Source organism: Urocitellus parryii, chromosome 11, assembly GCF_045843805.1.
Source record: "Urocitellus parryii isolate mUroPar1 chromosome 11, mUroPar1.hap1, whole genome shotgun sequence".
Lineage (NCBI taxonomy): Eukaryota > Metazoa > Chordata > Mammalia > Rodentia > Sciuridae > Urocitellus > Urocitellus parryii.
In genome coordinates, this window is record NC_135541.1 from 106115298 (window position 1) to 106129001 (window position 13704).

Consider the following 13704-nt stretch of genomic DNA (forward strand, 5'->3'; position numbering starts at 1 on the left):
TTACTGACCATCTGTTTATCTTCTTTGGAAAAATATCTATTCAAATCCTTTGCCCATTTATACCTCAGTTATTCATCTTTGTTGAATCATAAGACTTCTTTATAGATTCGAACACTAGATCTTTATCAAATACATGACTTAAAAGTATCTTCCAGTCTGCTGTTATCTTTTCACTATCCTTTGATGCATGAAAATTTAGATGTTGACAAAGTCCAAGTCATGTATTTTTTTCTTTGGCTGTTTGTGTTTAGTTGTTAAAGCATTGTGTGCTTAAGATTTATCCACATTGCTGGGTGAACATAACTGATCACTTGAACTACTTGTCAGTCTTCCATAATGTATATTTACCCATATAGCTGCTCACTCCCCCATAGACAGCCAGACTGCCTCCATCTCCACAGAATCATAAACAATCCTATGACATAAATCCTCATGCATGTACCTTATAAGACTGAAAATTCCTGGGAGTGGAACTGCTTGAGCAAGGGTATCCACGTGTTTAACTTGACTCAGTACTGTCAGATTCTTCTCCATCTCTACTTCCACCACCAAATCCCTGAGGATTCCTCCCTGTAGCTTTAAATCCCAGCCAGTGCTTGGCATTATCGGCTTCTGAGTTTGCTAGCGGAGAGTAGGAGAAGCACTATCTCATCATCATTTAATTTTCAATTCCCAAAATTTCCATGAATTTAGCAGCTCTTCACATGCTTGGATTTTTTTTTTTTCCTTGTAAATTGCCTGTTCATGTCACAGACATTTTTCTTTTGGGATTTCTATCATTTTCTTGTTGGTACTTAGGGATTCCTTGTGAATTACATAGTCACCAGTTCCATTTTTTTTTTTTTTTTTAGAAAGTACAAATATCTCTTCCTGTCATTTCTATGTTAATTTTGACCAGGGTCCCTTCTTAGACCAAGATTCTTAGCTTAAATGTAATCAAATTAGTCCTATTTTTTACTATATGGCTTGAGCTTCTGAGGTTTTAAGATAAATCATCATTTTGCCCCACATTGTAGAGATTTCCTCTAACATTGACTTCTATTAGATTTATCATATTGCCTTTAGGATTTAAGCCATCTGGAGCCGACTTTTGCATATAGCTTTAAGAGGAATTCAGTTTTATTTTTTATTCCTATTATGAGCTAGTTTCCCTACACAGCAACTAGTACTTCCTTTTCCCATTGACTTATGTTGCCATCCATCCTGCATATCACCTTACTCTACAAACAAGAGTCCACAAGGCTCTCTCTGTTCTACTTATTTGTTTTTGGGCTAATATGAGATATATTTGTGTGTGTGTGTGTATGTACATATAAATATGTATACACATACATATATAATACATGTAAATTACATATAAATGATTATTTATCTATAAATTTATAATACATTCTGTTATATCTATTAGAACAAATCTCTCTTTCTTCCTTTGTCTCTCCCTCCTTCCTTCTCTCTTATCCCCAAATCAACTGGACATTCATTGAACTTTTACATATAAAATCTTAGGGCAGATTGTTAAGCTGCTCCAAAAAAACATCCAACCTTATTGGGGTATATTAAAAATGTATAAATATATTAACCTTGAGAGAATTTATATTTTTAAATATTAAATTATTCCTCCTAAGAGCATGGGATGTTTCTCGGGTTTTTCAGATCATCTCTTATGTCCTTCAACCGAGTTTTGTAGTTTAGAAAGCTCTCTCATAGGGTTCTTCTTTACTCTTTACTCTTGTTGCTATGGATCAATCCCAGGGTCTCCCGCATGCCAGGCAAGTGCTCTACCGCTGAGCCACATCCCCAGCCCCTCTTACTCTTGGTAAATATAATTATCAATTCATTATGATGTTTCTTGCTATAGTTTAACTGTGGATTTCATGTTTATCCTCTGATAATATAAATATACTTAGGTATTTACACACAGAAATTCTAGGAGAATTTTAATATTTATTGAGAGAGATGCTTACCCCATTGCTTTACTATTTAGAGACTTCTCAGATAAAATTCAAAGAAAATATAGGCTTGCTTGACATAGAATAAATATTTAACTTTGAGAAGTGGAATAGGTTATAACACAGAAATAAATTGGGGAAACCACACAGCATGAGTTGAAGGACTAAACTAAAAGAATACTAATGGGAGGAAGTTTTATTTAACCTTGATGAGGACAACATAAAGATAAGAAGTATGATTCGTGTAATCAAGGAGGTGCCCTCTAACAGGAGAAACAGCATCCTGCCCTTGTCCTACTCCTGCACAGAGCAAAAAGTGCTGTAAAGACTGTGCCTAAGGGCAGGGAGGATCTCAGGAGGGGAAACTTTGAACAGGAGGTGAAGTGAAAAGGTAATAGTGCCAGTGACACATTTGGATGTATCTTATACACACCAAAAAGCACTGTTTCATTTTGTTTTGTTTTGTTTTTAAAGCAAGATAGTTGGCAGTTGGTATGTTTGAATTTGTGTATTAAAACTGGAGTCCTGGAGGCAGATTGAAGGCCACATTGGTGCGGGGAGACCAGTTAGGAGGCAACTCCTTAAGTTAATTCGGAAAATAAAATTCTTGATAACAGTACTTTAAAAGAGCCACCCGTGGGCTGAGGTTGTGGCTCAGTGGTAGAGCACTGTCATTTGTGAGGCACTGGGTTCAATTCTCAGCACCACATATAAATAAGTGAATAAAATAAAGAAAGGTCCATCAACAACTAAAAATATATATTAAAAAAAAAAGAGCCACCTTCCCTGCCAAAAAAGTCCAAGATGATAGCTAGAATACTTAATGTTGAAGAGGAAATATTACCCCCTGGATAAGTTGTGGTCTAAGAATTGGTCCTACATCTCCAGACCTGGAGCACATAGTTGAAATCAGTGTTGACACACAAAACCCGCAGCCACAGCACTTTAGGAATCCTCAGGGGCCTGTGGCTTAACCATATACCATTTTTCTGTCCTCCTGCCACTTTTTACCTTTTTCCCCAAGTTGTAAGTAGTTCTTAAATATAAATATATTATTTATCTGTGTTTTTTGTCCCACAGAACTTTGAAGAGAAATAACTTAATCCAAGCTATAAAATGGTGATACAATAATAAAGCCTGGGTTTCAGCTTCCTCAGTAGAAATTGCTTCCTGACATTCATATTTCTTATCTTTAACATCAGACTTTCTCTATTTCCATTTTATTCCAATAATCTGTTTGTGTCAGTTTCTATATGTTCTCGTAACCTAAAATGGCCTCCATATTGAAAAAATTGTAAATAAGGTAAATATTTCAGAATACTTACTTAAAGAGAAATGCATTCTCAAATGAGACATTGTTTTGGTGATGACAATGACAACAATAAGAATGATGATAGTTATAATAGGAACCTTTGTGTAGTGAATATTGCCAGGCACTGTTCTAAGCATGTACGTTTATAAACTCCATGAGGTAACCGTATTCCCCTTTTATAGTTGAGATGATTAGAAATGCAGAGTATATAAGTATGTAACTAACTTGCTCAAGAACACACAGCTAGTAAATGATGGCTTAAACCTTGTGTATCTTGTGGGCTGGTGGATGCTGAGAGCTACAGCCAGTCAGAATGGCCCCTGGCATTTTGCCAGAAGTAATGGTTGAGAGGTGAGCCATTAAGATGCTGATAATTAAGTTAAGCTGTCTATAATTGCTGTGACTGGATGATGCTGGATTGAAACAGGCTGTGTATTCAATTGTACATAGACCCCTGCTGTCCGCCTTAGGTGCCCACTACTTTGGAGTTCTCGCGGGATTCCTGGGGAGTTCCCCTCGGGTGTTGGTTGGTGAAGTTCCGGTGGAGGGAGTTCTGGTTGGTGTGTGGTGTCCCTGAGAGGGCCGTGTGGGTGGCCTTCGGGGGGAATTCGGAAATAAAGTTTGTTCCTCCTTGAGTTGCTCGTGATTTGTGTCCAGCCAGAATGCGGCAGGCTGGCGTTGTAGTGGTAGAGTGCTTGCCTAGTACATGCAAGGCACTGGGTTCGATCCTCAGCTAGATAGATAGATAGATAGATAGATAGATAGATAGATAGATAGATAGATAGATAGATAGATAGAGTCCATCTACAGGTTAAAAAAAAATTACAAAAAAAAAACACCACTTGTCTATCTTGCTCCAGTGTTTATGGTCTTAATTTAAGCTATGCTCCATGTCTTTGATATTTTAAATATCCCACACTTTAATATTTGTACAGAGTAAAAAGCCAGGTGTAATAGCATACACCTGTAATTCCAGCAACTCAGGAGGGTGAAGCAGGAGAATCACAAGTTCAAGAGCAGCTTGGGAAACTTAGTGAGAACCTTTCTCAAAATTAAAAAAAATAAATAAATAAAAAGGGCAGGGGATATAGCTCAGGGCTTACCTAACACATGCAAAGCCCTGTTTAATCCCCAGTACTGAAGGAAAAAAATAAAAGAAAATGTGTGACAGTCTTAAGAATCTTTTAACTGTCATTTCCCATGACTTCTATCTAGTTCTGAATGCAAGCTATTACTGTGCTTGGCTATGCAGTCCGCCTTCAAAGAGCAGCAGGGGATCCAGAGCTGTTGGGAATGGTACAGAAACAAATGTTACTTTTTCTCCTGTATTCTTATTAAGACCTTTTCACTTAAATTCTTACAAAACAAAAGCAGTAGAATCTATATAAACATTTGTCAACCTCAGAATGATTTTCTGATCTTTGGTACTCAGTGTCGGGCAAAGTAACTGCTCCTATGTTAAAATATATGTTCAAAGATATATGTGTAGTTTGCAGACTGGCCTGTGTCCCAGCATTCCCAAGACCTTGCTTTGTTGCCTAGAATGGCTTACCAGTTAAGAGGAGCGTGCTCTGGAAACCTACCGAATGGGCAGCTAGACAGTTCTGGAGCTCTGTCTTCTGCATAGATCCCTTTGAATATGTGCATTTCTGTTTTTTACATTGTACAAGTGACCAAAACAAGGTGAAAACAAGAAGCAGGACTATGGCTCCTATTCTTTTGAAAGTAAACATTAGCCAAAAGCCACAGGGGAAAGATGTTAAAAAGATGGTAAAGTTCTAATTGCAGACAGCTAACAGTGCTGGTTCCTGCTAGTCACCCAAGTTGGTAAAGCTGTAACCATTGTTATCATTTTATTCTCACAGATCCACTTGACCTTCACATTTTTATGTTCAAATTCTTATTTTTGTTGTTTTCTTATTTAAACAGAGCATCATGGTCCACCATCAGGAACAAACTCTGCCAGGCAAAGCCCAGCACTGCAGCACAGGCCCATGGGACAGTCACAGTTGGCCAACCACATACCTGGGGACAGGTGGGGCTGTTCTTCTAAGATTTTCCTCACAATCCCCACCCCAACCCCACCCCACCCCATGCAGTTACGCAGAAGCCAGCTATTGAGTCAAAATGAAAACTTGCCTATTCCTCCCTCAGGACCTTCCCTCTGCCCCACCCTCACCCCTCAGTACCTTCTTCCCCTTTCCAGTCACATCCCAAGCAGGCCATGATCATCTGGACCTGCCCAGTGAGTCAGGCTCTGGTATTCTTGGTCAGGCTAATAATGCTGGTAGGGAAGCCCAGGCCCACATGGATTGCTGTCCTCATAGACCACTGGAGCAAAGCAGGCCAGAATTTTATACATATTTCTTTTGTTGAAAATATTAGTCACAAAACAAAAACTGGATTTCTGGAAATCCAGCCTCTTGCCAGGCATTGGGATTACAAGAGACACATTTTTGACTGAGACAAGGTCAACTTGTCTGCCCTCTGGTTCAGTTACCTGAGGGCAGTTGTCCTTGGTATAAACTACACTGATACGAAAGAAATGGGATGCCCACAGACTTCAAGCTGTGCTGAAGTTAACTTAACGACCAGGTCTCCCCTGCATCTCTCTGGTTGTAGACAGTCTGTCTTTGTAGGGGTTGGTCAGGGGGAGAATGTCGAGGGTTGGCTTGAAAAGAAATGAGTCTGCTTTTCCTTGTGGACTATTTTTATTGTCTTGCTCTATAGAGTGACTTATTTTCTCTCCTGTAGAAGTGCCCTAGAAGGTGAAATTGGAAAAGATGTCTCTGCTTCTTACAGACATTCGTGGTCTGACCACAAGCACCTTGCACAGCCTGACACTGCAGTGATTTCAGTTGTAGGCAGTCGGCACAATCAGGTAAACAAAGCCCCACGTGTAAACTGAGATTTTGAGTTGCTGCATCACTGACCTAGTGACTTTTTATTGCAAATCAGTTCAGATAAATTTGTTTCCAAAATTACTAACTCTTGTCGACCTCCTATGTGTTTATTCAGCTTCTTGAAAGGATATAAAGACAAGCAAAAGTTTACCCTCTAGTGGAAGAAATTTGATCCTTTAGTGAAGTACTTGGAAGCACATAGTGTAGCTATGGAGGGGGCTTTTGTTTGTTTGCTTGTTTTTTCAGGAAAATTTGTCAAGATTTACTAAAAGGAAGCACTTTCTAAAATTCTATTTTCTGGTTGCACATTGTTCTATTGCACATTGACCAATTAGAAGAGAATGTGTCATCTTCAGATTGATTTAGGCTGTGTTTATAAAACTTACATTCCTTCCTTATGATAATAGAAATGCATATCAAGAGTGTAACTCATTTCTCCCAGCTATTAAAGTAATTTTTCTTCAAAATGTAAATAAAGCAGTCCACAGAACTTGTTTTGCTCGTACTTCTTTCCCTCCAGAGCCTTGGTTGCTACCCAGTAGAGCTGGAAAGAGGCCCCCGGGGCTTTGGGTTCAGCCTTCGTGGGGGAAAGGAATACAACATGGGGCTGTTTATCCTTCGCCTTGCTGAGGACGGGCCTGCCATCAAAGACGGCAGAATTCATGTGAGTTGGCTTCTGTCTGCAACCTTTGCTTCTGGCTCTAGACTGGAAACTTCTGAAAAAAATTGATTTAAAAGGAACACAGAAACCTCTTGAATCTGAGAAGCAGGATTTTCCTAAAGTCATGTTCCCTTCAGCTGCTGTGCTAGTCATGGTTACACTGCTTGACCTTCTCAACCTTGGTCAAAGAGAAGAATCATTTATTATTTCTATAATCAACATTTAAGGGCAAATGGATTAATGCATACACTTTCATCTTATTAAAATTCTTGAAAAGCCAGGATAAAACAGAATCATCAATTTCTCCCAAGAAACAGTAAGCCCAGGAAATTTTTCCCTCTTAGCTGTCTATAGAGGTGGAAAATCCTGGCTCTCCCAACCGTTATCTGAAGGACTGGAACTCCCGGCAATAGTGTTCCACCACAGGTTTTATTCTTGACTCTGAAACGCTGGCTGGGTAGAGGGCCCTGCAGAGCAGGTTGCACAGAGATCTGCATTTTTCCTTCTTCTCTGGATGTTAGTGTCTTCAATTTTTTAAAAAAAGTTAATTCATTGTATTCAGTTAACATTCTCAGTATTAGACAACCATAACTCACTGCCCAAGAGAACTTTTCCTCCATCTGCTACCAGTATGCATCAAGGAAAAGGGATCCTTTTTTTGAAGAAAAAAGAAAAGACTTTTACTAAGAAGGGCAAATGATCCTTGGGTAGCATACTAACAATAACTAGGAAAGGCTTCTAGTTGGTGGCATTCTTGAACCTTCCAAGTCATGTAGTGTTTGCTCTAACCAAGGCTTTATGCCTGCTACTGAAGAGTTGGGAAAAGGGATAACCCAAAACCAGTGTAACTCCTTCCATCCTCCAAATGACCAAAGAAGTGCCCAAGTTCAAAGAGGTGAATAGAGAATTGCATAGAATAGGTGATTCTGGAAGGTAACAGGATTTCAATAGGGAGATTGAGGACCAAAAGCACTGTCATTGAGCAACAGAGTTATACTAAGGAAGTGTAAGTCATGTCTAGGGAACTTCACATGTGGAGTTCCTTAGGAGGTACATAGGGGAATGGAGGGAAATGAGAACATAAAAGTAGGATGAGTCGATAGTATAGAGGTTCTAGAAGCCCGGAAGCCTTTTGAGCCAAGAGTTTCCCCTTAGCAATGTGCTGCTGAAGTGAGTGTATCTGCGGCTGCAGGAGGATGAAGGGGCTGCAGTTCACGCAGGCCGGGTGGTGGTGGGAGTGCAACCTGAGTGGTGACCTTTTGGACAGAAGATTAAAGGGGGAAAAAAGTGCATAGGAGATCACCTGTCAGTGAGGAAAGGACCAACCTAGATGACTGGCATGTGTCAAATGAGGGAGGGATGAGAGGAAGGAAGAGTCTGCCTGTGAAAAACCATTAGGGAGACCAGGGGAGACAGAATTGGGCAGGCTGATGAGGTCGGTTCGTCTTGTGGAGGTGGAGGTACAGCTGGCTGAGCAGGTGAAAGGCGACGGTGAAGACAAGGGTGGTGGTTGAAGCCCTGGTGGTGGATAAAATCAGTCATGAAGATGTAAAGAGCAGTGGGCAAGGGCAGAACTCAGAGCAAGGCCTGTGATTAGTGGTTCAGAGAAGACAAGAGGGAAGGGTGAGAATGCAGAGCCACAGAGCAGAGCAGCGGAGTGTTCAGGACAAGCAGAAGGACTAACGGCCAGATGCACTCAGTACAGCATATCCAGAGCTGCTGCATCTAACCTCAGGTCACCTTCACGCAGAGACAGTCTAGTAGTGAGGAGCATGGGTTTGGAAATTCAAGAGGCCAAGAACCAAAGCTCCGGTCTGCCACTCCTCAGCTGTGTAGTCTCAGGTGCCTTCTCCTTGAGCCACTGTTATAGAGATGGCAACTCATTGCTGGCATTCCCAATTCTCTTCTCTCCCTTCACCCTTCCACTCCCCCCTCCCCTGCCCCTGCCCCTCCCCTCCTATCCCCCCTCACATCTGTTGGCATGTTTTAAATGGTTTTTTTTTTTTTTTAAAGATAGAGGGGGAGAGAGAGAGAGGAGAGAGAGAGAGAGAATTTTAATATTTATTTATTTATTTTTTTTTTAGTTCTCGGCGGACACAACATCTTTGTTTGTATGTGGTGCTGAGGATCGAACCTGGCCGCACGCATGCCAGGCGAGCGCGCTACCGCTTGAGCCACATCCCCAGCCCCTTAAATGGTTTTTTTTTTTAAATCTCCTATTGTATATATAGTGGCACAAAAAAAATTCACTTAAATGATAGATTGGAATATAATTTTTTTTTAAATATTGGTTCCAAATAGGACCCTCATGATTTTACCAAATAAAATGCAAACAGACCTTCGAGCAGTCACTGTCATCCTAAAAAATGTCATTCATTAAAGATGAGCAGAAACTTTAGAATCTCATGACTAAATCAACTTTTCTTTAAAAAATAAATTCAAAAATTTGAAAATAAATATGCTATTAACTGTTAGGCCCAGGTCTGCCCCAGAATATAAGAAAATATTGGCATCTGTCAGGCCGGGGCTATGTCCTTGTGGATTTCACTTAATTTCACAGTTTCTTAACAGGTTGTAGATAGTGTAAGACATGGGTTAGAAATGTTGTTCTGGAGTTTTAATATTTTTCAGTCAGTATTGTTTTTAAAACTATATATACTTTTTTAAAACTAAAAGACTATTTTTTTAAAAGAAACATTCTTTATACCCCTTTCTTCCTACTTATCTCTTGAGATGGGGACTCACTATGTTGCCCAGGCTGGCCCCAAACTCCCGAGCTCAAAATCCTCCAGCCTCAGCCTCCCATGCCTGGAGCTATAGGCACGCAGCACCATGCCACGCCCAATTTACTTTTCTTCTTTTATTTCATTTCTTTCTTTCATTTCTCTATCTTTACTCTTTCCTCTGTTCCTTACAATTTTATTTTTCAATAATATAAAACTGAACTTGAATCTTTATTAAAAAGATGTTTTTCCAAATTCGTTGTCATAGTTTAACTTAAAATTTCATTAGAATGTCTCCATTTCCCTCTCAGAGGTACCTTGTTTTTTACCTGTGTGTAGTTTAGTGCACGACATCTCCCTATCTGTGGGCCTATAAATCTTAGAGCTACAGCTCACCCCTGTCGCCCTAATTTGGTTTTAAAGTTAAAACAAAAATGACACCTGGTGGCAAATCCATTCAATTACAAGTTTTATTTTTTATTTATGTCCTAAAAGAATAGTTTTGTTTTAGACAGTCTAAGCCAAAGAATATGATTGTAATTAACTATAACCTCAATCACATTTTATATCATAACCAAAGCATACTTCAAATATTATCTAATTTTCATTTAATTATCAACAGGATTATATATATAGTGCTAACTTATAACCTGTATTTCCTCATGAAAGTGATTCTTTCATCACATACTAAGGGAAATCTAGGTATTGGCTCTTGTTTCACTTATATATTCTGGACAGTGTTTTGTTGGTATTTTTCTCCATTCTATTATCCTTAATTTCTTATTTTGGTTTCTTGATTTTTTTAAGTTCTTTTCCTTTTATGTATATGTCTTAGTCTGTTTTCTATTGCTACAACTGAATACCTGAGACTGAAAAATTTATAAAGAAAAGAAATTCTTGGAATTTCTTAGAAGTCCTTGGCCAAGGGAACATACCCGGTGAAGGCCTTCTTGCTGATGGGGATGCACAGTGACTTGGCAAGACAGAGCAAGCATGCCAAAAAAGCTCACTACTCCCTCAATAATCCATTAACCTTTAAGTGGATTAATCCATTTATGAAGGTAGAGCCTAACCACTTCCTAAAGGTCCCCCACCTTCCAATTAACATGTGGCTTTGGGGACTAAATTTCCAACAAATGAATTCTGGGAATTCAAACCACAGCAATTTAAACAGCAATATCAAATTTACCAATCTTTTTTTCTGATATCTGTTCTTCAAGAGTGAGACGTCTCTTTTTTCCTTTTCATAAATATGGAACAAAATTCTTACTCTGGGGCTGGGGTTGTAGCTTAGTGGTTGAGTGCTTGCCTCACATGCATGAGGCACTGGGTTCGATCCTTTGCACCATATAAAATAAATAAAAATATTGGGTCCACCTACAACTAAAAAAAATTTTTTTAAACTCTTACTCTATTTTTCTATTTTATTGAATTGCATAGATATCATCTGCATTTAAATCACACTAAAAATGTACTTTACAGTAACTTGACAACTTATATTTACTTGGTGGTATGCAATGGTGTTTTATCTCATTAACTCTCCCAACAACCCCAGGAGGTAGGTGCTAATATCCTCATGTAACAAATGAGGAAAAATGAGACCACTGAGCTAAAAAGAAGTGGAGCCAGGATTGAACCACAGATTTTTGACTCCAAAGTCCAGCTTCGCAACTGCTGTGCCAAGCTTTAGCTGGAGGTCGAGTTGTTCTGTGGACTTCTTTCAGTAATTACTGAGTCCCTTTCTCTGTGTTGCTTCTGGATCGTTTTAGCTCTTACAAGTATTTGGAATGTTTTCTTTTTGAAATTTTGGTGATATTGCATTGTTCAGTTATTCTGTTTTGAAGCCAAACCTTTCAGTTGCATGTCACCGTAAAGATGATTTTAAGGGGCTGGGGTTGTGGCTCAGTGGTAGAGCACTTGCCTAGTACATGTGAGGCACTGGGTTCGATCCTCAGCACAACATAAAGATAAATAAAGCAAAGGTATTGTGCCTACCTACAACTAAAAAAAAAAAAATGAAAAAAAAAAAAAGATCCTAAGATCACTGCCATTGCCAGGTGCAGTGGCACACACCTGTAATCCCAGTGACCTAGGAGGCTGAGGCAGGAAAGTACCAAATTTGCAACCAGCCTCAGCAACTTAACAAGACCCTAATTTAAATTAGGGGGAAAAGGAGGGGGGCCCACTGCAGGTATAACTCAATAGTTAAGTGCCCCTGGGTTCAATCCCCTGTACCAAAAAAAAGTTAAAAAAATCACTACTGGGCTGGGGTTGTAACTCAGAGGGACAGCACTTGCCTAGCAAGCGTTAGGCACTGGTTTCAATCCTCTACATCACAAAAAATAAATGAATTAAATAAAGGTATTGTGTTCATCTGCAAATATATATTTTTTTAAATGCCACTACCATTATTAGCTTTAATCAAGTCCTTTCCATATTTTTCATTTTTCTTACAACAAGACATTCCTAATATATGGCAATGGTACTGGGGCATCTTTTTCTGATCCTTAGTTTTGTTTTCCAGGGAAATGATTTTAAACTAAAGTCATTAAGTGAAAGCCAGTAATTGCTTTTAAGTAACTATTCATATTCATCTATTTGTTTGTTTTTTAGAATTTTACTCTAAATGTGTCACTTAGCTAAGGCCTCATGTCTGTACAGTGGTAGCACAAAGAGTAATAAGTAGTTCTAGGAAAGGTGTCAAGAATAGGGAGATATCTTCCTAGGTTCTAGGAGATAATTTGAGATTCAGCTCCAGTTTGAAAATACCCTTCCCAGATTCCTCATTCCCATAGAGGCTCGTGGGGCTGGTGTGGGGCTCAGTGGTAGAGCACACTGACCTAACATGCAGGAGACCCTGGCTTCAATCCCAGAACCACACACACAGAAGAAGAAAGACATGCAAATGTAGCTCTGGGGTATCATTTGAATTACTGTAGAACTTCACTACTTCTTCTGTTTATCTTATGGAAGAAAACAGTTTTTTCAATTCTAGGGATCAAACCAGGGCCTCACACATGCTAGGGAAAACTCAGACTTTGTTTCTTGATTTCAAGATGCCCACATCCTGACATAGTAGCCATATATAAATTTCCAATGTAGGATTCTTATACAGTCAATAAAGAACATTGTACATTGTCCCCTTCTACTAGTACCAGCTGTTCACACATCACCTCTATCGTGATAGCAATGTCACCAGCAAGGTTGAAGGGCTCTAAAATTAGCAAAAGCAGAACTTGAAGGGGGATACAGAGTTTCATGATGTTCCTGTACATATTCCCTGTCTAGGTTGGCGACCAGATTGTTGAAATCAACGGGGAACCTACACAAGGCATCACACACACTCGAGCAATTGAGCTCATTCAAGCTGGCGGGAATAAAGTTCTTCTTCTTTTGAGACCAGGAACAGGCTTGATACCTGACCATGGTAAGTAAAGTTGCTAAAGGTCTATGGGTAGCTAACACGTGTATTAGGAAACAGGCAGCAGAAGCAGAGGAGTATTTATTTGGAGGGGATGGATATTTTACTGGCTAAATCAGAGTTAAACACCAGAACCATTAAAAGAAGAATTATTATAAAACAAGTGACATCAAGTAGGACATTTGTTAGTATAAGATCTATTTTAGATTGATTTCATCAGAAAACAGTGCTTTTGTAGAGAAATGCCTGTAAGAAATGAGCATATTAGAAGCCAACAATTTAAATGTCATGAAAAACATTTTAAATGTCTTCAGAAGATCCCAGCCATCTCCCTGCCTTGGCTAATTACATATCACCAACAAATGTTATTGGTTTCCTTATAGTAAGATAACTTTGTCTCTAAATGAGTAAATACCATAGCCCTTTGGCTTTTCTGGTCACCTGTCTGAAACAAGTTGCTATAGCCCTACCTGGAGACACGGAGTTGGACCCAAGAACCACGTCTATACTCCTGTGCTGATCCTAAACTTCCTCGATTTCCCTGTATATTTTTGAACTGTCACAGGACTTGAGAATCACTAATTATTTTGTGAGTGCATGATCCTAAACTCAGTACCACACCTAGTACTCGTCTCCTCTGGCTCCCCGCCCCGTCATAGAGCTTCTGTAGGATGAGTGTAGATATGACCTCCTCCAGGCCCTTCCAGCTTATGATTCTCTGACTGTATTACCTTC

At 39.4% G+C, this 13704-nt stretch overlaps 1 protein-coding gene across 2 annotated transcripts in view; it reads left to right on the forward strand.

Annotated features, from left to right (window-relative positions):
* The window catches only part of Magi3 (membrane associated guanylate kinase, WW and PDZ domain containing 3), a 233731-nt gene that overhangs the window by 216336 nt on the left and 3691 nt on the right, over positions 1-13704 (forward strand). For both annotated transcript variants that reach the window (XM_026394189.2, XM_026394188.2), the window contains exons 17-20: positions 5191-5296; positions 6016-6142; positions 6685-6828; positions 12837-12975. In XM_026394189.2, the coding sequence (XP_026249974.1) occupies positions 5191-5296; positions 6016-6142; positions 6685-6828; positions 12837-12975 (516 nt within the window). The remainder of the gene's footprint in view (positions 1-5190; positions 5297-6015; positions 6143-6684; positions 6829-12836; positions 12976-13704) is intronic.